We start from the raw sequence: 24,813 nt of genomic DNA, 5'->3' as shown, positions 1-24,813 counted from the left end.
CCTACAGCACAGGGGTTCCTGCAGCACAGGGGTTCCTGCAGCACAGGGGGTTCCTGCAGCACAGGGGCTCATGCAGCACAGGGGGTTCCTGCAGCACAGGGGTTCCTGCAGCACAGGGGGTTCCTGCAGCACAGGGGTTCCTGCAGCACAGGGGGTTCCTGCAGCACAGGGCTCCTGCAGCACAGGGGTTCCTACAGCACAGGGGCTCATGCAATACAGGGGTTCCTGCAGCACAGGGGGTTCCTGCAGCACAGGGGGCTCCTGCAGCACAGGGGCTCATGCAGCACAGGGGCTCATGCAGCACAGGGGTTCCTGCAGCACAGGGGGTTCCTGCAGCTCAGGGGGTTCCTGCAGTACAGGTTCCCTGCAGCTCAGGGGGTTTCTGCAGCACAGGGGTTCCTGCAGCAGTGCCAGCAGTGCCACCCTGCCATGCCAGCAGTGCCAGCAGGAAGCTCCCTCGGGGGAGCCTTGGGCTGGGGCTGGGCTTTCCAGCTGGATCCTGGAGCCTTCAGCTTGTGCTCCTGGGGCTGAAGATGGCCTCTGCAGCCCTCAGTGTCAGGTTTAGGGTTTCAGGCAGACAGCCCTGCTGTGTCAGTCCTTCTCATACCCTAGAAGCTCTCTTTTAGGGTGCTTTGCTTTGGAGGCACCAATGTCAGATCTCATGACGTGCTTAACTTTTTATGTCATTTCTAATATTCCTCGTTAATAAGATTTTAACTGCGGCAGTTGGGTTTGGCTTTTTTGTTTAAAAAAGCATTTTGGAAAACTGAGGCTTTCTTCACTCAGGTACTTGAAAAATACTGGGAAGGATTTTTAGTGAAAGGAAGTAATTTTTCTTTTACTACCAGGCAAAGCTGTATGACTTGCTTATGGTCATTATTTTAAGGTGCTCTTTGTGTTGTGACTTCTACTAGACAGGCTGCTTTTCATGGAGGGGGAAGTGCTTTCTATTCATTCAGTTATGGTTGAATTTTTTATTATGTTAAGAGCTTCCAATTTTTTCTTCCCTTGTTGATCATCTGGGGAGTCCTACTAAAAATAAAAAATTGGTCTCACAGTGAAAGTTTTCAAATAGTAGGCTTGAAGTCCTGGCAAGTACAGTGTAATAAAAATAGATACACTAGACTTGAGCTATGAAAACAAATTTCTATAAAGCCAGAAAGCTCTGTTTAGTATTTGAATCAACCTTAACTGAGTCCATAAATGATGTATTTCAAGGCAGATTCAGGTTCTTCTTGCAGTCAAATACGCATTTGTTTGTAGTTTAAAGTCCTTTCTACATTTGTACATTTGTATTTCTTATTACAAACGGAGGTATGTTTTCATTCCTTTCCATACTCAAAACAGAAAAGGACAAACAGTTTGGAGTTTTCAGCATCCCTTTTTGTTGTTCCTTTTTCTATCCACATCAACAGATAAATATCCAAAGCAGCATACTGGAAGAAGGAAAATAAAGCAACTTAAAAAAAAAAAAAAAGTGAAGCAGTTCTGCAGTTTGGAGAATAGATAGATTTCTAAAACAGAAATTTTACAGCCTGTCAACCTCAGCATTGACCTTCTGTAGTAGTACTGTGATTTAAGTAAGTGAACTACTACCACTATGCAGTCAAAATCATAAGAGGGCAATTTCCTAAACATTTCACATTCATAGAACAAAATCTTCCAAGAGCATCATATGCCAGTCATTTAATATAATACAGGGTTGGCTTCATTTGTTATGCTGTCTGTAGAAGTCTTTAGAGTTAACTGAGTAGCAAATGAAGAAGGAATGAGGAAAGTGCTTTTCTCTTGTGCAGCTTGGAGCCTGAGATTTCCCCCCAGCTCCTGCTGGGTCCCACCCAGAGGCTCTGCCTGGGCTCCCACTTGGTGTTTGCACCACGCCTGGCTTTGGGCAGCCCCAAGTGATTCTGTCAGGAGCACTGAGGACAATGGATTCCTGAGGAACACATTCCTGAGTGTTTTGATAGTGCTTGCTCTGTTTATTTTAAAAAGGCTGTGATTTTGCTGACTCTGCCCACATATAATATATTAGTAATATTCCCTTCCTTCGTTCCTATTTTGTTTTAACATTCATAAAGCTTTTCCAGGGCAGCTGCTGTCACTGAAGAAATAAATCAGTTATGGAAGTGCAAACTGCAGAAGGCAAGGAGTGTTTCTTTAATATTTGAAGCTCTGCAAAGCCAGTGGTGAGCCTGAGCTGCCCTGTCTGTTCTGTATCCACACGTGAGCTCTGTTTACTGCAGAGCCAGACAGCCCCTGCTCACAGCCTCACTGGGCATCTGCTCCTCGGGAGAGACCAGCAGGGAAAAGGGATTCTCTTGTTCTGGCCACCATTTAATCTGCTGCTATACAAAAACAGGTCCCATGATACCAAGGATGGACATTAAAGCTAAACTGTGTAATAAAAATAATGTCCAATCTTTCAATAGCCAACCCTGCTATATCAGACTGTAGAATTACAGTTTCTAATTAAAATAGTCTTGTTAATTTAAATTATCCTTCTGTTTCATTACATTTTTATTCCCTTTTATTGTTTGACTTAATTAGTATAATGAATATAATTATCATGTGCTGTCAACTCACCTTATTTGCATATTATATTGAATAATTGAATGTGGTCCTGTAATTAAATTAACAGGAATGACAGATGATTTGCTTTCTTTCACATTGCTGCATTGGGAATAGAAATCTTTCCATATTCATTGCAGTTAGGGAATATTTTTCATCTGGAAAGTCCTCACAAATCAGATCCTCAGACTCAGGATCTTGCTGATAGGCTCCAAAAGAAGTTGCATTGCTATGCCTTTATTTAAAGAAAAATAGCTTTTGTTCTGCCAGTCTTCGGTACACACTGTATTTAGAGTGCTCTAGAAGAATCCCACCAACTTTAAAGGTTTGTAAGATATGAATTGGATGTTTCTAGAAGATACAGTTGCTAGACTGCAAAATAAAATTTCTGCCGAAAGAGTTAGGAAAAAGTGTGTGCAGCTTTTCAGAACTTTGTTATAAAAATAGGCTTGTAGATAGAAGTGAAAAGTTCTCTCAGAAGTTTTTCAAAAATTTACATGCACACTATGTGTCCTTGAAGAAGGAATTTCATTCCCAGAAATCTTCCAGCTGCATAAGTCTCACTTCTCTGTCCAAACCCTCTGTCCCCAGACATTTGTGTCCATAACAAGGTCTGTTACTATAAACTCTAAATAATTGAAATGTTAATATCTGATGATCCATATGCTGAAAATAGAAGCACGTGGAATTAGATTTAATGGTATCAGTCACCTACTAGAAATTACTCCTTGCTATACAGGTGTGGAAAATTTGTTGCAAAACATGTTTCAGGCATCCCAGCCAACTCCAGGTAAAGGAGTAAGGAGCAGTGAGAGTACAGGATATTTTGGGAGGGAATTTCTCCCATGTTAAATATGTAAAATACCACACAGCAGTATCACAGGTAAAAATATAATGTGTAAAGAAATAGAAATACTGTATGGTAGGCATAGTTCTGAAAGGACCTTGAAATTTAGGACTCACTTGTGGCACCCAAAGCGTGGTAGTTAGTCCCCAATAAAGGTTTCATCCCAAAATTATTTTCCCTTTTTTGTTAAATGCCTTATGGTCATATTTTCTTCTAAGCATTTTTTCTGTGTGGTAAGTCCTTCTTTTGTCATAAAGTAGCAAGAGCCTTTGTCCCACGGTGTGTATCACAAATACCTATCAGTGTATGACACATCCTAGCTGTGGTTACAGGTACTGGGCTGCAAGGAACACTTACAAAGGGATTTAAGATTAAAAGTGACCTTCTGGAGAGAAATTATTTTGTGGTTTTGACAGAGTTAGTACATACTGAGTTTTAGGATGGAGCCAGTTTTCTCTAGTGTTAGCGGGAAGGAAGAAAAATACTTCTAAAATGGAAAAATTGTGAAAATAGAAGTCAACAGGAAAACTTGCAAGTTATAAAAATATGTAGAGTTTCCATATGGGTTGTTTACTAGAGGCCATCATTAAGCTTTCATAGTTTATGTTGCTTTTGGGGCTGTGGAGGAACTGGAACAATTTTGATCTGGTAGGTGGACTTTATGAAAATATGGCAAAGAGGCAGGAATTGGTAGTTACCATGCAGTTAACATCCCTATCTGTAAGTAAATAAGATCTAAATTTACTTAACTCTGATTTTGTTAGTTTCTTCTCAAACAGGGATTTTTAGGAGTATTGATTTCATGTTGAGGTTACAGGTTTTTTCATTAAAACTTCTTTTAAAAACCCCACACCCTGATGTTTTAAAGCTTTAGAGGTTTGAACAAGAAATACCTGGTAAATTTTGTGGAATATCTGATTTTGGCAAGTGAGTGATTAATGTGAAGTTGTAGTCTTGACTCACATTTAGAGGCACTTGAGCTTGTGAACAGAAATCCCCTGAGGATTAAAGTGCCCGAGTTAGAGCTGAGTACATTAAGGCAGCTCTGTAATGTATGCCTTGGCTCTCACAGCCTTACATCCTCAGCCACATAAATTCACTTAAGTGAACCAATGTCTTCAGGAGAGATGGCATTCCTGTCTGGGCAGTCAGGCAAAAGTGGGGATGCCTTTTAGGTAATTTGTCAGACACCTTTGTTGTTGTTTGAGCTTCCTGATGAACTTTTTCTTTTAAAGAATGATCTATGACAAAGCAAATCAAGTTTGTCAGAAGCATTTGGGACTGCACATTTCATGTGTGACATCCTGATTGTATTTCTAACATTCCAAAATACATCCTGGATTTTTGGGGGTTTTGAGAGGAGGTGGGGAAGGTAATTTAATATGAGCAAAGACTTAACATGAAGTAAAGTGTATTTAGTTTCAGTTCATGATGACTGCCTCATTCCTGTCTGGAGGAGAAGAGAGAGTGTATGGGAATTAGTGTGAGAAATGAATGCATTTGGATTTATCTTACTGTCTTCCTCTCAAACTGTAAACACGGAAGGATAAACTTATCTCTCAATGTCATAAAAGCCAGTAATTTCAACAGCCTTCAATACAGTCCCTAACTGAGGCTTAGAGAAGAGAGGGAGCTGCTGCTGCCTCCGGAGAGCCGCGTTCTAATCTTACTCCTGGGTCAGGATAAAAGGAGTTTGGTGGTCTCAGCTTAATCCCCGGTGGAACTTCGTCCACATGGAGAAAACACCGCAGAGTTTGGCACAGTCCTGCTCCATCCGCAGTTTGTTCCCGCTCGGAGCTGGGCTCGGACGGAGGCAGAGCTTGCGCAACTCCCGCTGCCGCTCCCACCCAGCGCGGCGCTCGCCCTTCGCTTGGGAGCCGCTTTTCACACGGACACTTTCAACATTAGAGTCTAAAGCCTGCAAATCTTTAATCAGCCTTGCGAGCTATTGTCTGTCTCGCCTGATGTGTGAGGGAACTCCCTGTGCCTCTCTCATAAAGTCTCGGCTGTCGCGGCCCCGCAGAGCCGCCGTGGCTGTGCCCGGCCCCACGGCGAGGCAGCGGCGGCTGCTCTGTGTCCCGGAGCTGACAGCTCTTCCTCGGATGCTGCTCCGAGGCTGGCAGCCTGCGAGAGCCCCGGAGGAGTCTCTCCAGCCCCTTGGCTCGTGTTCAGCTCCAGTCACACTTGTTTGAAGCGATACTGAAACATAAAGAACAAAATGCATTAATGGAGTACTATGGAAAATGTTGCTCGTCTTCCTCTCCCCTTAGTAAAGGGTAAATTGGAGCTTGTTTTTCGTGGCAGAAAAGAACATTTTCTTGCTCTCTCTTTGAAGCTTTGTCTCAGACAGCTCTGTAATATGTCCAGTGGCTCAGTGTTTCACAAGCTTTTTAGTTGATGATTGGGTCCTTTGACAAACCCTTTACATTTCTTGTGGAAACCATAAGACAAAACGTGCTAGAAATAATAATTCCAAGACTATATAGCTTACTTGTGAGTAGAGTTCCAGAGTGTGACAGGAAATATTTGCTTTTGAAGAGAGAAAATGCTCTGAGACACACAAGAAGATTTTATGTGTTTTAGACTGTGATGTTGGAATTATTCACACCTTCTGGGGATTTTGACCCAAACTAGCAGTTTCCAAGGGTGCTGGCAGAAACCTCAGCCAACAGTTTGCCTGAACTTCTGTTGACTGGTCCTGTTTCTTCTCTGCCCTTGAAATCATCTTCATTCAGATCAGTTGGATTTCATTCACAGTAAATGACTGCAGAGCCGTGCCCAAAGCAGCAGCCTGAGTTTAAAGGGGTTCATCATCGAGGCTGGGGATGTTACCTGAGTGTGAAGATGATTCTTCAAAATCAGTGCAGGGCTACAAAGGCCAATTCTGATCACTTCAGGGCTCAGAATAACCCCTGAGGATCCAAGATGTGTCGTGATGGGTTTTTAATTTTATCTGACAGAAGATAGGTATTTCTCATACATTGTATCTATAATAATACTTTCTGATTTAAAATTATTAGGCCAACACTTGAACATACGAATCTTCTGTTACATTATTGTGGAAACAATGAAGCTTAGAATTTTCTAGAAAGCAGTGATACCCTTTGGTTTAACATTTGGTATATCATTAACACAAAGTGTGAGAACAACCTCACATTTAAATATTTATTTTTATGTTAATAAATGCTAAAATGCTATCACTCCAGAAGTTAGGCTTTTCCTTAATACCTTCTCCTGGTCAGATATTGGATTATTATTTTCTCCTAGAGCTTGGACAAGTATTAAATTCACAAGTAACCTCAATGCATTTTAGAATTGCTTCCATTTTCCTTTCATCACATTGTAATGAAGTTTATATTTTACAATATTTGTTTAATATTATTTATTTATTGTTAAATTTAATCTTACATATACTTCATTTGTTGTCTTATAACTAAGAGGACTTGTTAGTTGTCATTTTGGGCTGCATTTTTTCAAAAGCTTTGTATAATGACCTTTTGCTAGATTTTCCACTAGCATCACTTTTGATAAATATTTTTACATTTCCAGTGCATCATTGTCCTGGTGGTTGGCCCTTGTCCTATCTTAAATGTTCATATGTCTTAGGATGGTTACACAAAAACTGATGAACAATTTTTTTCTGTGATGTATACACAGAGCACCCTTGAATCTGCTTAAACCATAGAGCTCTAAAAGGACAATGCTTAGAATGTGCTTAATAGGAAGGCTGATGTTATTCCTGAACCACTCTTATCTTCCCTCTGAAGACTTACATGTGACACTAAGAAAATAAACACTGGAATTTTTCAAATAGACAAAATTCTTATTTCTAAATTTCAGTGTAGCATTCTGGAACTTTCTTTTTGCATGGAAATAGGGCTGTGATTCCTGAGAAATGCCAGGAGGAATTTAGAACATTCTTTGCTCAGAGCTTTGCCAATAGTGGAGTTTGCAAAATGGAAAGAAAAGAGCTTGACCTTAAAACAGAAGAAGAGCCTAAGTGGTGACATATTCTGCTGATTAAATACTAGCAGTATGAGATCTGTTTATATAGAAGCAAAGAAATAATGCAGATCTAACTTTGAAGAGAAACTCTGCACTACTAATATAAAGACTTATTTCTTTTACAAAGTTGTAAATAACCTGACATCAAACAAAAGGATTTAACTGCTTGATAGAATACTGGTACAGGAATTAGATGCACAGTTCCTGTTCAATGAAGTTATTACTTGTTAGTACAAATTAGAATTGGCATTTATATAAATGAAAAATCCATGGATTAGAAACATTAGTGGTTCCCATAGGGAGTACCATTTGAAGATGCTAATGTTCATCATGGCCATGTTGAAGTTTGGCAGCACAGGTCATCTGAGATAGCAGAGAAGGCAGGGAGTGCCCCTCAGAGAACCACTCACTTTTTAAACTGAGCTGTTCTAAGAAAATTGCATCTGAACGTGAACCACATAAGAGCAGAAGAGCACAGACAAGTAAAAGGCACATTTTAATGCTTGGTTTCATAAAAATGAAAGGGAATTCTATTGGGAAGGATGTTTTTCTAGAAAGTGAATTCAGCTCCTGCTAATAAGCACTGTATTTGTTTCTGAGTACCTGTGGAACACCCCATGTCACTGCCAGGTTTGTCTGCAAGAGCCAAAGAAAGTTTTGCTTCAGGAAGTTCTGAACTTTCCAACTGCTTGTTCCTGTATCCACATTAGGAGGACTTTGTCTCAGTTTCAGTTTTTCAGGCAGAGTCAGTCACACAAGAGCAGTGCACTTGGATGGCTTATAAGGTTTTGTTCAAAACTCCACGTTTGGGTTTGTGCCTACAGATTTCAGTTCTCTCCTTGGCAATCTTTTTCCTTTCTCTGCTGCCCATTTTCCCCTTCCTGTGTGGATGAAAGGAGCTGATGGGCTGCAGAAGGCAGGCATGGTTCCCATGGCCTGGCTGGGAATGGTGCTGGGAGGCACTGCCAGGCCTCAGCTGCTGGGTGTTGTCTCCTCTGGCCTTGGCCATGCCCCTGTGGCTGCCGTGTGCCCCAGCAGTGCCACTCCTGCCAGCTGTGCCTTTGCTCCCCAAGTTTCTTCCCAAAGTGAATCATTTCAGTTCTTTGTTTTGCCCTTCCACAGACAAAAAAGTTTGCTGCTGGATTACTCTTCTACCTAATTCTACCTTCTACAAAATTAATTAGCTTCTTTAAAAGATCATTCTGGTGGGTTTATTGTATATATTGACAGAAATAACTTACGTGAATGATGTTTTTACAGAGCTGCAAATGTCCAAGTGAAGCAAGAAAACCTAAATCCACCAGTAGAACTAGACTAAATATTGCTCTAAAAATCAGCACTTCCAGTCTGCAGTAATCCTGGGCTAACCTTGTGTGGTACACAAGTGGTGAAAAAGTTCTTGGTCTGACACTGAACCCTTTATTTTGTTATTTGTAATAAAATGTCTGACAATATTTAACGTACACACAGAGAACCATTGGAAAACAATCTGGGATCATAATCTTCTTTAAATTTCTGGAAGATTGCAAGCAGAGTTTTATATTCAGTTAGTTCCTCTTTTTTGAATGCAGTTACAACTTGGAAAAAGAAACTCAGATTGTCCCCAAAAGTGCTACTCCATAATAAATCTTCACAGGGCAGTTTAATTGAACTGTTAGCTCTTGACAAATTACTAGCATGCATCTCCATTACATGTCTATTCAGAACATATGAATATATGAATGATATGAATCTATGAATTATCAATTCACTTCAATGTAACTAATATTTGTTCAGTGTTTTACATACAGACATTCTTCAACTTTCTAAATAGCATTTTAATTTTGTTGATGAAAATCCTGTTTGTACGCTCAGTTACCTGATTATGAAAATCCAGTCAAAGGCAAGAGGATTCTTATTTTAGTTTTCTGTAAAATTAACTGTTGAATTGGTAAGATTTTACATCTGATTTGACATGTAGCTGCTGAGACATGCTGTGTCATTGCTGTACCATTCCAAAGTTCTGGATCCTGTTAAGTATGAGGATTTTATTACTGTCCTTTGACAAAAATACATACATATGCATTTTAAAGTAATGGTAGTTTTCACTGATAAAAGGAATACAGAGAAAGATGAAGTGAAGAACAAATATATATATGCAGTATATAAATAGAATTAGGAGGTGTTCAGCAAAACATCTTTCCTTTGCTAATTATTGGGCAAAAGTTGTCCCTCTGTGTGCTACTCATTGTCTGCCTGCAAGGAAGGAAAGGAGCTGCACTTATATGATTCTCATTCCTGCAGCAGCATCAGAACATTAATTCTGGGGCCCTTGGAGCTGACTGAAAAATGCAATGAGCTGCAGCGTTTCCCTTTGCTACCCAGAAGAAAATCGTGCCCAAGTTTTTTGGATTCTTATGGTCTGTTAATTCCTTAGCAAAGGCATTCAGTCCTGGGAAGTTCTCCTTTGCAAGGTGCCAGGAAGCAGTGGCAGCAGTGCCAGGCTGCTGTCCTGGGGTCATACAGAGAAGGACTGAGTATCCAGGATGGAATATCCTTCTGGAATATCCTTCCAGCAGTCACATCAGGTCTGGAGCCAGACCCTACCTGAGTGACAGGGGAAGCCTTATCTTCCAGAGAATGATGAGTTCCCCTCACTACTTTATTACTGTTTCATACCACATGGAGCTTTTAATTTTTTTGATTGATTGTCCTATTTTATTGCTCAAGTGCTGTGTGGCATATTGCTGGCTTTTGTCATTGGAGTCTGTTTTGAAAGACTGACTTTTATACTGCTTCAGACTTTCACAGTGAGAAGTGCAGCAAATGGCCAAGCAATACGCTTTACAGTGAATATTGGCCTGAGTAAATGTGAGGAAAACATGGATTCCATCTAGAGACTTCAGGAAATCATGAATCATGCTTTCCTAAGTGATAAACTTCAGAAATACCAGTGCAGTGGATGGGGATGGTGATTGCACTTGTGAGAGCAGAGTGCATTTCCCAGAGAGTCACACGGGAGCAGGGATTGCTGCTAGGGCAGGGGAGAGAGCCTGACCCGCTGGCTATTGGAGATTAAGTCAATTAGCAGGACCTGCAGAGGGCTATAAAGTGGTGGGAGTGACAGAAGATAACTGATAGGCAGCCCTGCAAGGTGTTGCTCAGTGGAAAGTTCCCACAGGTCACCACATCACTCATGGTGTGGACAGTTGGCTGTGGGTGCAGCCTGCGTGGTGTGGGGGACCTGGACGTGCAGACAGACACCAGCCAGGCAAGGCTGCAGTCCTGAAAGTGAGCATCTGAGTTGCTCCAGTCTCTCCTCAGCAGGCTTTTACACTGAGAGCAGTGCTGGCCAGTGCTTTCTGCTGTGCTGAACCTGAATTCTCACCCACTCTGTAACAGGGGCTCCACCTCCAGGATGGACCAGGGCCTGGAGTTTGACTGGTGGCACAAAGGAAAACTCCCTTCATTCAATGAAATAGCATTTCAGAAACCTATTTGCTGTGTCTCCTACCTGTGTGTTGTTTGGGTCTTCACAGGATTGTTCCAGCATTTAGTACATGTTGGGCCATAAATAAGATAAACTAAGCTGGAATTAATTCCAGCTAAGCACAGGCAAAACCAGTAAAGTTGTATGAATATGTGTAAGTTTTGAGAATAAGCAAGGTTTTAAAAGGAAATACAGAAAACATCAATGTGAGTTTCCTGCTCTGATTTAAAAACAATAATTGCAGTAGCTTGGACTAATTTGATAGGCCTCAGTTCAGAAAAAGAAAACCACAAGGAAATATTAATGGAACATAGGCACATAGCTGAAGTTAAGCAGGTGCTTAAATGCTTGGCTGTACAGAAGTGCAGTGATTTAATTAGGATCTTGTTACATTTGACAGGCATATCTGATTTGCAGGCTAGAGAGAGAGAGCAACAAGAAAAGCTAATTCTAGGTAAATGCATCTGGATCCCAGTCTGTGGCAGGAGGAGAGACAAGCTGCATTTCAGCAAGGAGCTTGTATCTCTTGTATGAGAGCAGTTTGTAAGATGAGCATTCCATATTCCAGGCCTGCAAAAGTCCCTGGGATTATTAAGCCAAGTGACCATTCAAAAAGAAAAAAAAAAAAAATCAAGCAAGAGAAGTGTGAGTTTTTAATTTGTTTTCTTTGATGTTCATCTGCTAAGTCAAGTGCTGGCCTTCTCTTTCTCCACCCACTGACAGTGAGGCAAGGAATATGTGCTCTGCTGCAGGTTTATTTGATTGGCTTCTTTTCCAGTAAGGGGTGACTCATGGTTTTTCTTCAGAGTACATAATATAGTGTATCAGGTTTAGTAGCTGCATTAGTACAATGAGCTGAAATCATTAAATTGATTCCACATGTGATAAATACCAGATTAAAACAGCCAGCAACCCCTCTATATCCCTTCCTATCTTTAATGTTGATAACATCATAGTAGTAAAGCTGTTGAAAATAAAAAGATAATGAAATAGTAATTCTGTGGAAGCTATTTGGGTATCTGCACTGTGAGTGTGGCAGGACTTCACTAACTATCCATGGCATTTTTAGGACAGGTAAAGGAAGTGAACTGTGAAATGAAAAATAAAAAGTCCCAAAAACTTATTTTCTTCTGCCTATTCATCAAAGGTATGGTGGCCATGAAAAAGAAACCAAGAGTTCTCGTGTTCTGTCCTGGACCAGAAATGCCAATTGTAGTTATTTTAGTAGCAATTGTGATTGACTTTAAATACTTTTCTGATTATAGAATTTACCACTGCAAAATAGAACAGTATAATAGCCACTCTGGTTAATTTAAAGTTTCAACAGTACTCCCAAACTTGGGGGCACCTCTTGCTTACAGGGTGGGAGCTGAGAGTTTAGAATCATCCAAATGCTTCAGTGATATTTTCCTCAAAACAATGTCTGAATGTGTGCTTAATTGTCACTTTTTTTGCTGTCTTTTAAAAATTGCTCCTGTCTTTAAGGACATTAAGACATTGCTACCAGTATTTTGAAAGGTTTTTCAATGTCTTTTTTGACTGGTGAACTGAAAAAAAAATGCAAACTATTATTTTGTTCATCTTGTTTTTAAACTGAACTGCATTATCAACTTAGTGTGTGCTCTGAAGGTATTGTTAAAAGTGCTTTGAAAACTTGTAAATCCCTGTAATTTATGTTCCTGTAGTCTCAACTGCTTCTTTCTGTCCTTCTGGTTTTAATTTGAATGCAGTCTTGTCTGGGTGTGTACCTGTAAAATTGTGTTTTTCCAAGTACAATTTACAGTCATGACCCTCAGTTTTACAGTGTTCCAGCCTTATAGGAGCTTCCTCCTATGCTGAAAAGCCAACTTTGGGTCAAACAGCTCTTTCATATTGTAATTGTCTAATCAAGGTTACTTGGAACAGATCCGATTTGGGCATTTTTTAGTTTATGGCAAAGATTTTATAAGAATATCAAGTGAAATGGAAAGGTTCCTTTGTAGGAGACCAGTGATAGCATTGCCTTATTTCTTCAGATGTATACAGTTGTAAACTTAGCCTTCTTCATGACAACAGTCCCATTTATCTAAACAATTCTCCTTTTAGAGCCAATGGCACTGATAGAAACCGAGATAAGGAGCACAGATGGGAGGATCTCTCTGAGTCTCTCTTTACAGAAACTCCTCACTGGGCAGCTCACAATCCCCTTTTCTTTTTGGTGCCTGAGAATTCGTGGCAGACATCTCCCCTGAAACACAGTCCTCTCGAATTGCCAGCCCCAGGAAGGATGGTCAAGCTTCGGGAGGGTTTTTAAAATCCTGGATTTTTCTTTCCCCCGTGCTTAGTGCGTTCAAATGGCAGGGGTCGGCATTTTGTCTTTCATGGCTCTACCTTAGAACAGTCCCTGAGCTGTAATTCTTTGTCTTTTGAATTAAGGTATTAAATTATCTATTTTACTGTAATCTGTAAATTAATCCCTTGCTTATTTGTTGTCTTTTTGGGTAATACAGAAAAAAAAATTACAACTTTCAGAGCTTTGTATTTTTTATATTATTCCACAATAAAAATAGTACTTGCACACTGAAACAGAAGTTATTTGAAGTAAATGTTATGGGCTTTATTTTTAGTACTTACTCCTCATCCGTGCTCATTTTTTTAGCATGACTTCAGCACCCTTGGTGGTTAAGAGGAAGAGAAGAACAGATAGATCACGTGGTTGAATTTTGTTCTGTTTGTATTTTCAGATCATTGTACAGTCTGGCCGTCACCCCACGGTGCTGCAGAAGCTCTGCCAGTTGCCTTTCCAGTATTTCAGTGATCCTCGTTTAATCAAAGTGCTCTTCCCTTCACTCATAGCTGCATGTTACAATAACCCTCAGAACAAGATCATCCTGGAGCAGGAGATGAGCTGTGTTTTACTGGCCACCTTCATCCAGGTACGGCTGTGCTGGCCTTTGCTCTCAGGGTGGGGATCCTCACTGCACTAGGACAAGCAAACAGCACTCAAGTGCTTCCAGACTCTCTGCAGCTCTTCTCAAACCACAGATGATGCCTGTACTTGAGGCATTTTATCACACTCAAAGGTTACTGAGTAGTTCAGGTTCTCACTGTTCGTGCAGATTCCAGTTTGCATTCAAGTTTCTGGATGTACGGGGAAGATGTGATGTAGATCTTAAAATATTTATTTTTTTAAAAATTCTTGCCCATATAGCATATCTGAAATCAGTATATTAATGTGTTTACATATAAATGTACAGTTGTATACTGTGTACCATAGATTTACAGGGAGCTGGGTAAGTGTATGCATTTTATGCAGAAAATACACAAAACATATGTTACCAGTCTAATCTTGCAAGCTTTATTTTTGACAGTAAGCCACCGAAGTCATTACAAATACTGTTTTAAATAAAGATTTGCGTTATTTTTCTTCCCTTTGTCTAAATTTATATATTGTTTTATCCATCAGATTTTTTGCCTGCCTCATGGTTTTCAAGCATTTTATTGACTGTTTCCAGTGAATAAATATAGTTTTCATAAACACGGTTCTGTTAAAAATAATACTCTTTTGGGAGTCTGTAACCCTGTATCAGTCACCTGAAAGTTACTGCTGTTGATAAAGAAATGTTAATCAAAGTCCTTTTTCTAATGCTTTACAGCTAGTCCAATAATACACTACATACATTTCAAAGAGAAAGTACAAAACCTAAATATTTACTAAAAGTCTTTGCATAACATCAAATTTATGAGTGCAGCTACTTTTTATCCTTTTAATTCTAAAATAATTGCACAGCAATTTTTAAAAAGAAGTTTGGAACTTTGTATTAAAAACATTTGCCATATAGTAATGAACTTCTGGTTAAATACACAGCTATAATTCATCTTCTTTGGCTTTCTTATAGTGAAACTGAAAAATATAATTTATGCATTATTAGTTATTGCGGCAAGTTTAGCTTGAGTTTTTTTCAGCTAAAAAACAGGAGAGTGGAGGAGAATGTTCCCTATATGAATCATTCAGGTTGTTTACGTTAATTTCTGTTCTGTAAGAGATGGAATGGCACTAAAATCCCCAGTAGCTACGGTAAAGCATAAGTATATTTATAAGAGTCAACGTTACTAATACGATTTCCAGTTAGTTATATCCTAGATGGCAAGTTCATGTACTATGCCTGCAGGCTTTTAAAAAAAGGTGTTCTATGAAAATATGGAAGAGCTGTGTGTGCTGTGAAGTGTGCTGTCACTGCTGGCTTCGGTGGTCCTTCAGCATTTTGCCCACACGCACACACGGAGCGCGGTGCTGGCAGGATCCGAGGAATGCGGAGATCCCGTGCACGCAGAAGGGACTCGCTGCTCCACTTCCATTTCAACTCGCTGCTGTTTGTCAAGCAAATCTCTCATTTGCTTCAGTCAAAGGTTTGGGAAAGACTGGAAAATGTTGGCCTGTGACTAGAAAATGAGATTCTTCCTTTGCCAGGGAACGCCAAAAGAAGTCCTGTTTGCATAAAAGTTTGGTGGTGTGTACGAATATAACACTTAAATACAGTGTGTTAAATGTGCAGCCAAAATCAAAGGAAGAGCATTCCTGCATTTTACAGCGCTTTCCCTACCGATAGATTTATTTCCATCAACTGAAGTTTGCATCAGCCTGTTTATTTTTGTTACTTCTGTTTGGAGATGTGCAGGAATAAGCAGAAACATTCAGGAGTATCCACGATTTGCTGTGCTGTATCTTATCTCGGGTAGTCCCTTCTTCAGTATTCTGCTGGGTGGAGACTCCAGCAAAGGACAGGATCTGTAGTGGGGAGCTGGCTGGTTCCAGGCCAGGTCTGTGTCCGTGCTGGCTCCGAGGATGCTGCACCCCAACACCCCACAGCAGCGAGATCGCGTGGTGCCCTGCGCTGGGGCACAGCTGGGGCACAGCTGGGGCACAGCTGGGGCACAGCTGGCTGCCAGGGCCAGCAGCACTGGGCAGCACCTCCACCTTCTCCCAGGAGATAGCACCTCAGGCTCCCAGGTTGCTGGGAAGCACGGCCATTGAAATTGGGATCAGTCATGAATTTTGTAAGAGTGGATTTGGAGTCGGGAGCAGAAGTCTGAAACACCATTTGTTTTACAGAAACATTGCTATGGTTAAATGGCTAAATAAAAATCACAGTAATAACTATTTCTTAAGAAGACATTCACTAAAAGTATATTTTTTGAAAACAGATATAAATGAATGTGTAAAAATCCACTGTAAATTACAGAATTTAAGTGCTGGCAGTACTGTGTTTCTGTGTTTTGATATGTAGAAAACAAGCCAGAGTTTGTTAATTTACAGATTACATGAAGTATTAGTATTTTTGAATGACTGTGAAGACTTTTAAATGTTGTTTTAATTCCTCAGATGTAAGATCTGAAAACCTGATGTCTTTTTTTGTTTGTTTTCCCCCACAGGATTTTGCACAGAGCTCAGGCCAAATGGAAAATCAGTTATCTCAGCAGAGGGGTACGTTCCCTGCAGTGTAACAGAGTAACAACTGGGTAGCAAAATGTGGAGATGCTGTGATTTAAGTTCCTTGAATCAGCGTGGCTGAGGAGGAATACAGTAAATGTACAGTTTGGGGTGGGCTCCCTGCCTCACATCCTGACCTGCACATCCGTGTGTTCCAGCCTGCTGCTCCTCTGTCGGGGATTCAGGCTGTTAATCTTTATTCAATGCTATGTGGTGTCGTGTCTTAAAATGTGATACTGTACCTGTACATATTTAATTAGCTGACACAAAGGCTGCCTTCAAAAGTTTTAGGTTGCAGAAGCTACACAGCCATGCCAATACACTCAGGGAGCCAAAAATCTCTAAAATACTGTCCTGTAATTGTCCTTTAAAGTCTGTCAGTTTGCAGAAGAGTCGGGATTTTTTTTTCCCTCGTCAGTTATTATAGATATTATTTTAAATGCAGTCAACCTTTCTAGGCTAAACATTTGAAAGATTCTCGGCTGAGATGGCTGTTACTTGCTAAACACGTCTGAAATTCAAGTGTCGATGGGCATCTGGTCTTGAGAATTGTACATAAAATGTGACGCTCAGACAGTCATTTCTCCCTCCCCATAAGCAGAAATCCACCACCATTTCCTCAGCATTTGCTAGGAGATGAGTGGTTCTAGGTCTAAAGCATCAAGTTTTTGTTTAAAAATAAATTATAAAATGAAAGTAACTTTATGGACATTGTTACTGTCAACATCAGCCATCTCAGTCTGAAGCAGACTCGTGCATTGTCTGCAGCACCAACTTTCCAGGATTGTATTTCCATGAGATTCTTCTCAAGAAACATCTAAAATCCAAGTAGAAAATTTACTTTTTATTTTCACTATTCAAACTGGAGGAACTTTTAAACAAAAATGTGGTAACGTGTGAGTGTGATTTCTAAACATTCCCGAGTTGCAAGAAAGTTAACTTAGTAATAGTGTAGGCAGGATTATTTTTATCTCTTCTATCACTTGAATGTGAAGGATGGTGTCCCCCCAAAAAATGGGAATAGTAACACTGATGGGAATAAAACCTGAAAGCACAAACTTCACAGCTGGGTGCTGCTGGAGGGTCAGACCCTCAAACCTGGCACAGTGCAGCCCTGTCCACGTCACTGCACACTCTCAGGAGTGAAAGCTGCATTTGTGCTCTGAGCTCTGGGCAGTCAGGAGCACAACTCTTCTGCAGCCCTTTGTAGTAAAAAAAAGAAACTGCTGAGCAGAAAATGAGGCTGCCCAGAGTGTAAGGAGGCTGAGTGGTGTGCCCAAGAACATGAAGTGTGCAAAGATGTAAAATGTTCCTCTGCACAGGGCAGAGAGCCTGAGCAGCTAACAAATGGAAGCCTTTGCTCATCAGAGCCTCTGCTCCCATTCTTAAAGGCAAGCACAGATGCCATGAGCTCCACAGAAGTGTCACCCCATGGTCTGAGGAGATTTGGATAGGGGGAGGGGAGTAAATCACTCAAATTGGCTGCACATTCATTATTCTTGTTTTACTGCCATCTTATCTTAAGAGGGAATAACTTGGTAATTTTATGTTCTTTCTTCAACAGAAAAATTTTTCAGTTCTCAAGATTATCTTGAGCTCTCCAACAGATTCCCCCGGCAGTCCTGGGAAGAAGCTCGACAGTTCTTCTTGAAAAAATAAGAGTTGTATTTAGCTTTTAAATCCCTAACATCGTCACACTGACCAGTTCCTGCTGACTACCTTCTTTAAAACGCTGTTCCAAAATGGTTTTGATACTCTAAATACTTATCCTATAGATATATAATTTGCACTATTTATATAAGTACTGTAGATACTTCCAAGTTCTGTTTTGTAATTTTGATAATTTGAGTTTATTTCGTTCTTGTATCCAATGTCATGATTTTGGTGTTTTCTGCCCTGTGGTGGGACTTGCACTGCAGAACTGCTGAAATAAGGTTGCAAACAGAGAAAATATGTTCTATATATCTTGTAATAAAATAACTTATTCTGTCTTGTGTGATTCCTGTGTTAAAATCATCAGTATGTTTGAGTTACCATAAGCAACACGGTTCAGAAAGAGAGAAAAAAACACTCATAAGATGTTTTTCTCGGTAATCAAGAGTCAATCGCAATCAAATCAAAGTAATTCGTCAGATCTGGCCCCGGGGAAAGTTTGCTTATAATTTTTTGGGTGATTGAGGATACGTCACCTAGGACAGATATTTTAGAGCTCATGCATTTTTAACGTCTCGCTTGGACTCGAGCGGGGCCCGCGGAGCCCTCTCGGCTCCGTGCGCGGCGGGGGCTCCGCGCGCCGGCTCCGCCCGGGGCCGCTCCCGCGCGCGGCGGCGCTGAGGGGGCGCGCGGAGGCGCTGAGGGGGCGCCCGGCGCCCCGGCTGAGCTGCGCCGGGGCCGCCGCCGATCCCGGCCCGCGGGCACCGGGAGCACGACCCGGGCAGGACGGGGACCGCGACCGGTGCCGGAGCGAGGACCAGCACCGTGATCGCCACCGGCAGCGGAACGGTCCCTTCTCGGCGGCCCCAGCGCCGCCCATAGCTGCCCGGCCCGGCCCGGCCGGGCCCGGCGCGGGCCTGAGGCGAGCCACGCGCCGAGCTCCAGCCCGGCCCCGGGAGAACGCGGCGAGCTCCAGACCGACCCGGACGGAGCCAGGTAACGGCGGGGGCCTCGCGGCGAGGCTGGGAGGGCGGCAGGATGCCCATCCCCACCTGTCCCTAGCCGGGAGATTGCTCGTCCCGGCGGTGCAGAGCAGCCCCGGGCTGAGGCGGCCCCGCAGCCCGCGCCGCTCCGTGCCCCCCGACGGCAGCTCGCCCTGGGAGCCCGGTCCCTGCACCCCTCTCCGCAGTCTGTCGGGGTGGTGGAGCCGCCGCGGCGCCGCGCTGCCCATCCCCTGCAGCCCGGAGGGCTCCGGTAGGGCCCGGCTCTCGCCGCGCTGCCCGGGGAAGGGATAAGGGAGCGGCTCCCTGTGGCTTGAGCTTGGCCGGGCCTGCGGTCCCACGGGGAGCTGGCCCTGAGCAGTCCCGCGCGGGTAAGGGGGAGGGCGCGGGAGCTGGAGCGGCCCTGCCGCGCTCCCAGGTGATGCCAGAGGCAGATAAGGAGTCGCCGCCTGGGTCTGGACGGGGGGATGGAGGCGCGGGAAGGTAGGGCTCGCCTCGCCGCCCCGGGGGAGCGCCGCCGCCCAGCCCCGCCACCCCCGGGAGGAGGCGAGGCGGCCCCGCACCGCGGCAGGTGCGGACACGGCCGGGCGAGCCTGGGGGCTACTCCGAAAGGGAAACCTGCGCTCCGCCTCCCCGGCTATAAATAAGCGGCCCCGGTTCTGAAAGCCGATTAGCGCGGTGCGGTGAGACCGTGCGGGAGAAGCCGGCGCTGTGCCCGTCCCGACCCGCTCTGTTCCGCTCCCGATCCGTATGACCGCGCCGCTCCGCGCCTGGGGTGCCCCTTCGCCTCCCTTTCGCGACTTTTTTTAGTTCCTTTTTGGTTTTTTCGTTTAAAACCATTTTTGTTTTCTTTTTTTTTTTTTTTATTAAGTCCAAAATATTTAATCCCACTATTCAACCGCTGACTCTGACAATAAATAACAATAACTTACTTTTGATCGTTAAAGGCGCAAACAATCCGTCCTTCGTCCATTGATAACTTAACATTATTAGTACTGGTTTTCCCGTTAAAAAGTCTCGTTTCCGTGTCCCTTTTTTCCAGCGATCGTGGGGGGTCGGGCAGCGTGGCCCGAGTGAGGCATCGGTGTGAGATGAGGCTGGACGGCGCGGCTCCGCGGAGGAAGGTCCAGGCCAGCTCCGCGGCCGCACGCCGGAGGAGTCTCTCCCCATTTTGTAGATTTTGTTTTTACTATTTATTTTTCCCTTTCAAAAAGGAAAGAAAAACCGTCCCCAGCTCAAACAGCGGGCGAGGAAGCCTGTCACTGTGCCGGGCTTCGGCGGGGAAATCCGAGTTTCTTTGGGGAAAAGAAACACCGAAATCCGCAGGGCAGGAAAAAACCAAACCAAAACCACGAAAAAACCAGGGCGGGGGCTCTCTCTCCGGTCTGGTGAAGGCAGCGAGGATCCCGGTGCTTTTTTGGCCGACAGTAACATATTTTTTGTTTGTTTTTAAATAAGAATAATTAAAAAACAAAGGCGTTTGTCCGGCGCTCTGGGAGCGGCCCGGGGCCGGGTGTCTCATGCAGGGAGCGCAGGCATGCGGAGGTCCCGCGGCGGGGCGGACCGGCCGCTTCACGTCTCGGCCGGGCTGGGTACCATGCTGTTGGGGGTGTCGGGGAGCTGGGAGGACAGCGAGGTCACGTCGCTGCCGGAGGAGGTGCCCAAGGAGCCGGACTCGGAGAAGGAGACCTGGGGGAGCAGCGGCGGTGAGGGCCTGGCGCGGTCGCCCCCTGCCCCGTCCCCCTCCCTCAGCACCCGGGCCCGGCGGGCCGGCATCTGCCCGTCCCCTGCGGCCCGACGGACGGCCCGGCGCGGCTCACCAGCTGCTGGAAGGCGGCGGGCTGCTCCAGGTCGCTCTGCAGGGCGAACTCGCTGAGCGCCTTCCAGGGCGGCTGGTAGGTCTGGACCTCCACGGCGGTGCCCTGCACGGCGCTCTCGTGGCGGATGGGGCTGCCGGCCACGAGCGGAGTCCCGGTGAGGCCCTGCAGGCTCTGCGGGCACACGGGGATTCAGCGCGACTGCCGCCCGAGCCCCCCACCCACATCTCCCTCCCCGCCGGGGAGGGCGGGCGCTCACCGTCTTGTCGCTGTGCTGCTGCTGTTGGAGCTGCTTCATGAGAATGGACTTTTTCTTGTCCTTGCAGCGCTTGTTCTGGAACCAGACGCGGATGACGCGGGGACTGAGCCCCGTCATTTCCACGAGCTGCTCCTTCATCAGGGCGTCGGGGCGCGGGTTGGCGGCGTAGCAGGTCCGCAGCGTGTGCAGCTGCTTCTCGTTCAGCACCGTCCGCACGCGGGTGGTCTTCTCCGCCGCCTTGTGCGCCGGCGGCCGCGGGGCGGGCGGCCGCCCGGGCACCGGCTCTGCGACGGGCGGGGAGGGCGCGCACCGTCAGCGCCGCCGCCCGCTCGCCCGCCGCAGCCCTCCCGACACCCTCCCCGCCCCGCCGCCCGCCCCGCCGGGGAGCCGGTACCTGCGAGGTGCGCGGCGGCGGCCGGCGGCAGCGCGGGGCTGCGCGGTCCGCGGGCGGCGGCGCCGTCGGGGGGCGGCCCGTGGTCGGCGCGGCAGAGCAGGTCGCGCTCCCGCAGGCAGAACTGGTCGCCGGGCAGGAGCTGGCGGCCGCAGGCGGCGCAGCGGAAGCACTCCAGGTGGTAGACGTGGTCGCGGGCGCGCATCACCAGGTCGCTGCTGCTGAACGCCGCCCGGCACTGGGCGCACTTGATGCCGAAGAGCCTGCGGGGACGCGACGCGCCGTCAGGGCCCGCGGCCGCACCGTCGGGACGGCTCCAGGCGGTGCCGCGGGGGCGGGCAGCGGCCCGGAGTCGGGCTTTCGTTGGGGGAAATTCGGGGAGTTTAAGGGGCTTTTGTGCTTTTCCGGGTCTAGGTTATTTTTTTGTCTAACGAGCGCCGGCGCATTCGGGGTCACCTGCTGTAATCCCGTTTGCAGTAGGCCTTGCCGTCGCGCAGGAAGCATGTGCAGGTCTCATCGAGGGGCTGCCCGCACTCGGCGCACTTGAGGCAGGCGACGTGCCACTCCAGGTCCGGCGACACCCGCAGCAGGAAGGGGTCCTGGATGCGGCCCCCGCAGCCCGCGCACAGGGCCAGCCCCGGCCGCCCTGCCGGGAGCGAGCGGGGTACGGTCAGAGCCAGCAGTGCCAGAGCAGAGGTCAGCAATTAGGGAAAAGCACTTTTTCTTTTTTACACTTCATCCTTTTTTCTTATTCTGATTTGTTTTGGTTTTTTTCAAAAATAGAAAGAAAGAGAAATAAAGACAGACACACGGACAGAAAGGATGGAAACATGAAAGGAGACAAATTAATACGGCCAGGAAAAAGGAAAAAAAAGAAAGAAAAAAAAAAGACAGAAGCTTGAGCAAGGCAAATAAATGCAGAAAGACAGAGACGTAAAAGTAGAATTTTGGAAAAGGAAATAAAAGCAGAGATACAAAAACAATAAAACAACGGCTGAGGAAAACTTGAAAGAAATAAGGAAAGAAACAAAGAAAGAAGAAAGGAAAGAAAGAAGGAAAAATAAATTAAAACAGAATGACGGAAGGAGATACAAAAGCATCGAAAACCCAGAGACGGTTAAAATGGGAATATGGACAAATTATAACCGTAAGAGACATGGAATCAAGGAGACAGAAAGAGAAATAAAACTAAACAAGAACAGAAAGAAAATAATTGTTTTTAAAAACGTAAAGAGAAATTTAAAAAAAGACAAACAAACACGAAAAAAATAAAGAAAGAAAAACGGTAACAGGAGCAAAGAAAGAAAGAAATAAAGGAAGAGCAGAGGGCAGCAGAGAAAGAAATGGAAACAGTCGAAAGAAATGAGCTCAGCGGCGCGGACAGCAGAAAGGACAGAGGGGCCGGGAAGCGCTGGGCACGAACGGGAATAGCGGCACCGGAGTTGACGCGGGCCGAGCCCGCAGCCGCCCGCGCCCGCCGTGGGGCCGCGGCCCTTCGCGGCGCTGTCAGCGCGCCCGCGGGCCGCCAGTCCCCCCGACGGCAGCGGCGGCGCGGAGCTCGACCCGCAGGGTCCCGCGCCCGCCCGCCCGCCCTGGCCCCGCGTTCCGCTGAGCTGCGCGCACTTACTCTTGGAGGGCTCCCCCATGGCGCCCGGGAGCGGCCGCGGGAGGAGGATGTCCACCATGCGGGCGGCCCCCTGCGCACCGGCAGCGATGCGGGATGCGGAGCCGCCGCTCCACCACTACCCGCGCGGCGCGGGGCGGGGGCCGCGCCCGCCCCCCCGGGCCCGCCCCGCCGGGCCGCGCCGTGATGTCAGCGCGCAGAGGCGCTGACCTCACCGCGCGGCCCCCGGAGGCGATTGGCGGCCGCGGGGAGAGCCCGCGGATTGGCGGTGCCGAACAATGGGCGCGCGGCGGGCGCGGAGCGGGGCGCACGCCCCGCGGGACCCGGCCCGGAGCCGCACGACGCCGGCACTGACGGGACGCGCGGCCCCGCGCCCCGCGGGAGAAGCTCCCCCGCGCCCCGCGCCCCGGGCCGCTGCGGGACCCTCTGCCCCGCCCGCCGTGCTGCGCCTCGGCCCTGCGCGCACGGGGAACGGCGGCATCGGCAGCCCGAGGAGAAGGAGATGCATTGTAGCTTTTTTCCCTCCTCCGTTTTCCCTGTTATTCTTCTTGACTTTTAGTTGGCCTATTTTTTTCTCCTTTAATTTCCCTCTTCCTTCTCTTTCTCGTCTCTTTTGCATCTTATTTCGTTGTTCTTTCCCCCGCGTTTCGGCGTGCCGCTGGCAGGTGCCCGCAGGCGGGCTCGGCGGGACAGTTCCGGCGCTGCGCACAGGAGCATCTCCGCGGCAGACGGGAAGGGGCTGCGCGCTGGCCGCCGGCTCAACGCTGCGCACCCGCGGAGCAGTTCCCTGCTGAGACCCGTGTGCGGGAGAGCCGCCCCAACGGACCCGACCAGAACCGACCGCATCCTCGGGCGGCCGTCCCGGGCAGCAGCCCCGTGACGAGTTGAAATTAGAGGAGAAAAATAGTATTTTACCGCATTTTCATGCACCTGGTTCCATGCTGTTCCCGCAGCGGAACCTCTCCTGTTGCTTTTTTCTTCCTTCTGTTCTTTTTTCTTCCTTCTTTCCCCCCAGTCACCATGGGCTTCCCGTGCATTAGCAGAAAAATAGGGAAAGCACTTTTGTGGCCTTTGACTCAGTGTTAAATTCCCAAAGACTTTGCAACACAGCAACACGAGTGCCTCTTAAGGTCCAGGAAAGCTTAAGGAAAGCTTAAATATGCTGGAATTGGGAATGGTGCTGTCTTGGGGCTTTGGTCCTTTCTTCACCTCCGTGCAATCACCTTTTTAATTTTATACGTAGAATTTGACAGACATTTGCCAACCTGTATGGCTTGGGGAGGACCTGGTGACTTTAGATGTTGGCTCAGGAAGGGCAGGCTGCGCTCATTTTCCTCAGAGGAGGGAGGCAGGATGGGTTTTCCAGCTGAAGCACTTGTCTCTTGTGCGAGTCAGGCACCCTGCAGGTATGAAGCCCCAGAAGCTGGGGAGGGGGAGAGGACTCTTTGGATAAAGTGCTTCACTATTTGACCCGCTCTCCCAGCCTGGTCACAGCCCCTGCTACCCCTTTGAGGGCCCCAAATGCTGAAAGCAACCTCTTAAATTTGTACGATAGCTGCGGGGAAAGGAGGGTGGATGTCATTTGAAGCACCCGCTTCAGCTGGCACGCATGTCTCCAAGGGACTTTGGTATCCCTGCCTGCTCCTGCGTGTGCGAAGGTGCAGAGGGGCGGTGCAGCAGTGACATCCTCAGGGCAGGGTGAGCCCATG

General features: G+C 46.3%; 2 protein-coding genes across 5 annotated transcripts in view; one reads left to right on the top strand and one right to left on the bottom strand.

The window, feature by feature from the left end:
- SCAPER (S-phase cyclin A associated protein in the ER) overlaps positions 1-18,358 on the top strand; it is a 142,432-nt gene extending 124,074 nt beyond the window's left edge. For all 4 annotated transcript variants that reach the window (XM_071441781.1, XM_071441780.1, XM_071441779.1 and 1 more), the window contains exons 30-32: positions 13,613-13,804; positions 16,302-16,353; positions 17,924-18,358. In XM_071441781.1, coding sequence (XP_071297882.1) covers positions 13,613-13,804; positions 16,302-16,353; positions 17,924-18,018 — 339 coding nt within the window. In that variant the 3' untranslated portion in view covers positions 18,019-18,358. The remainder of the gene's footprint in view (positions 1-13,612; positions 13,805-16,301; positions 16,354-17,923) is intronic.
- A 2,227-nt stretch (positions 18,359-20,585) lies between these two features.
- Positions 20,586-23,165, bottom strand: ISL2 (ISL LIM homeobox 2). The gene is made up of 6 exons (XM_071440999.1): positions 23,108-23,165; positions 21,937-22,126; positions 21,484-21,743; positions 21,090-21,373; positions 20,834-21,004; positions 20,586-20,702 (listed from the first exon to the last, which is right to left on the bottom strand). The coding sequence occupies exons 1-6, from the start codon at positions 23,163-23,165 to the stop codon at positions 20,586-20,588; spliced, it is 1,080 nt and encodes a 359-aa protein (XP_071297100.1).
- Positions 23,166-24,813: the final 1,648 nt, after the last annotated feature.

The sequence above is a fragment of the Agelaius tricolor genome, unplaced genomic scaffold (assembly GCF_023055355.1).
Source record: "Agelaius tricolor isolate 1412-34295 unplaced genomic scaffold, bAgeTri1.0.p SCAF_16, whole genome shotgun sequence".
NCBI lineage: Eukaryota > Metazoa > Chordata > Aves > Passeriformes > Icteridae > Agelaius > Agelaius tricolor.
Note: the sequence above shows the minus strand (reverse complement) of the source record. Positions and strands in the feature narration are given on the sequence as shown.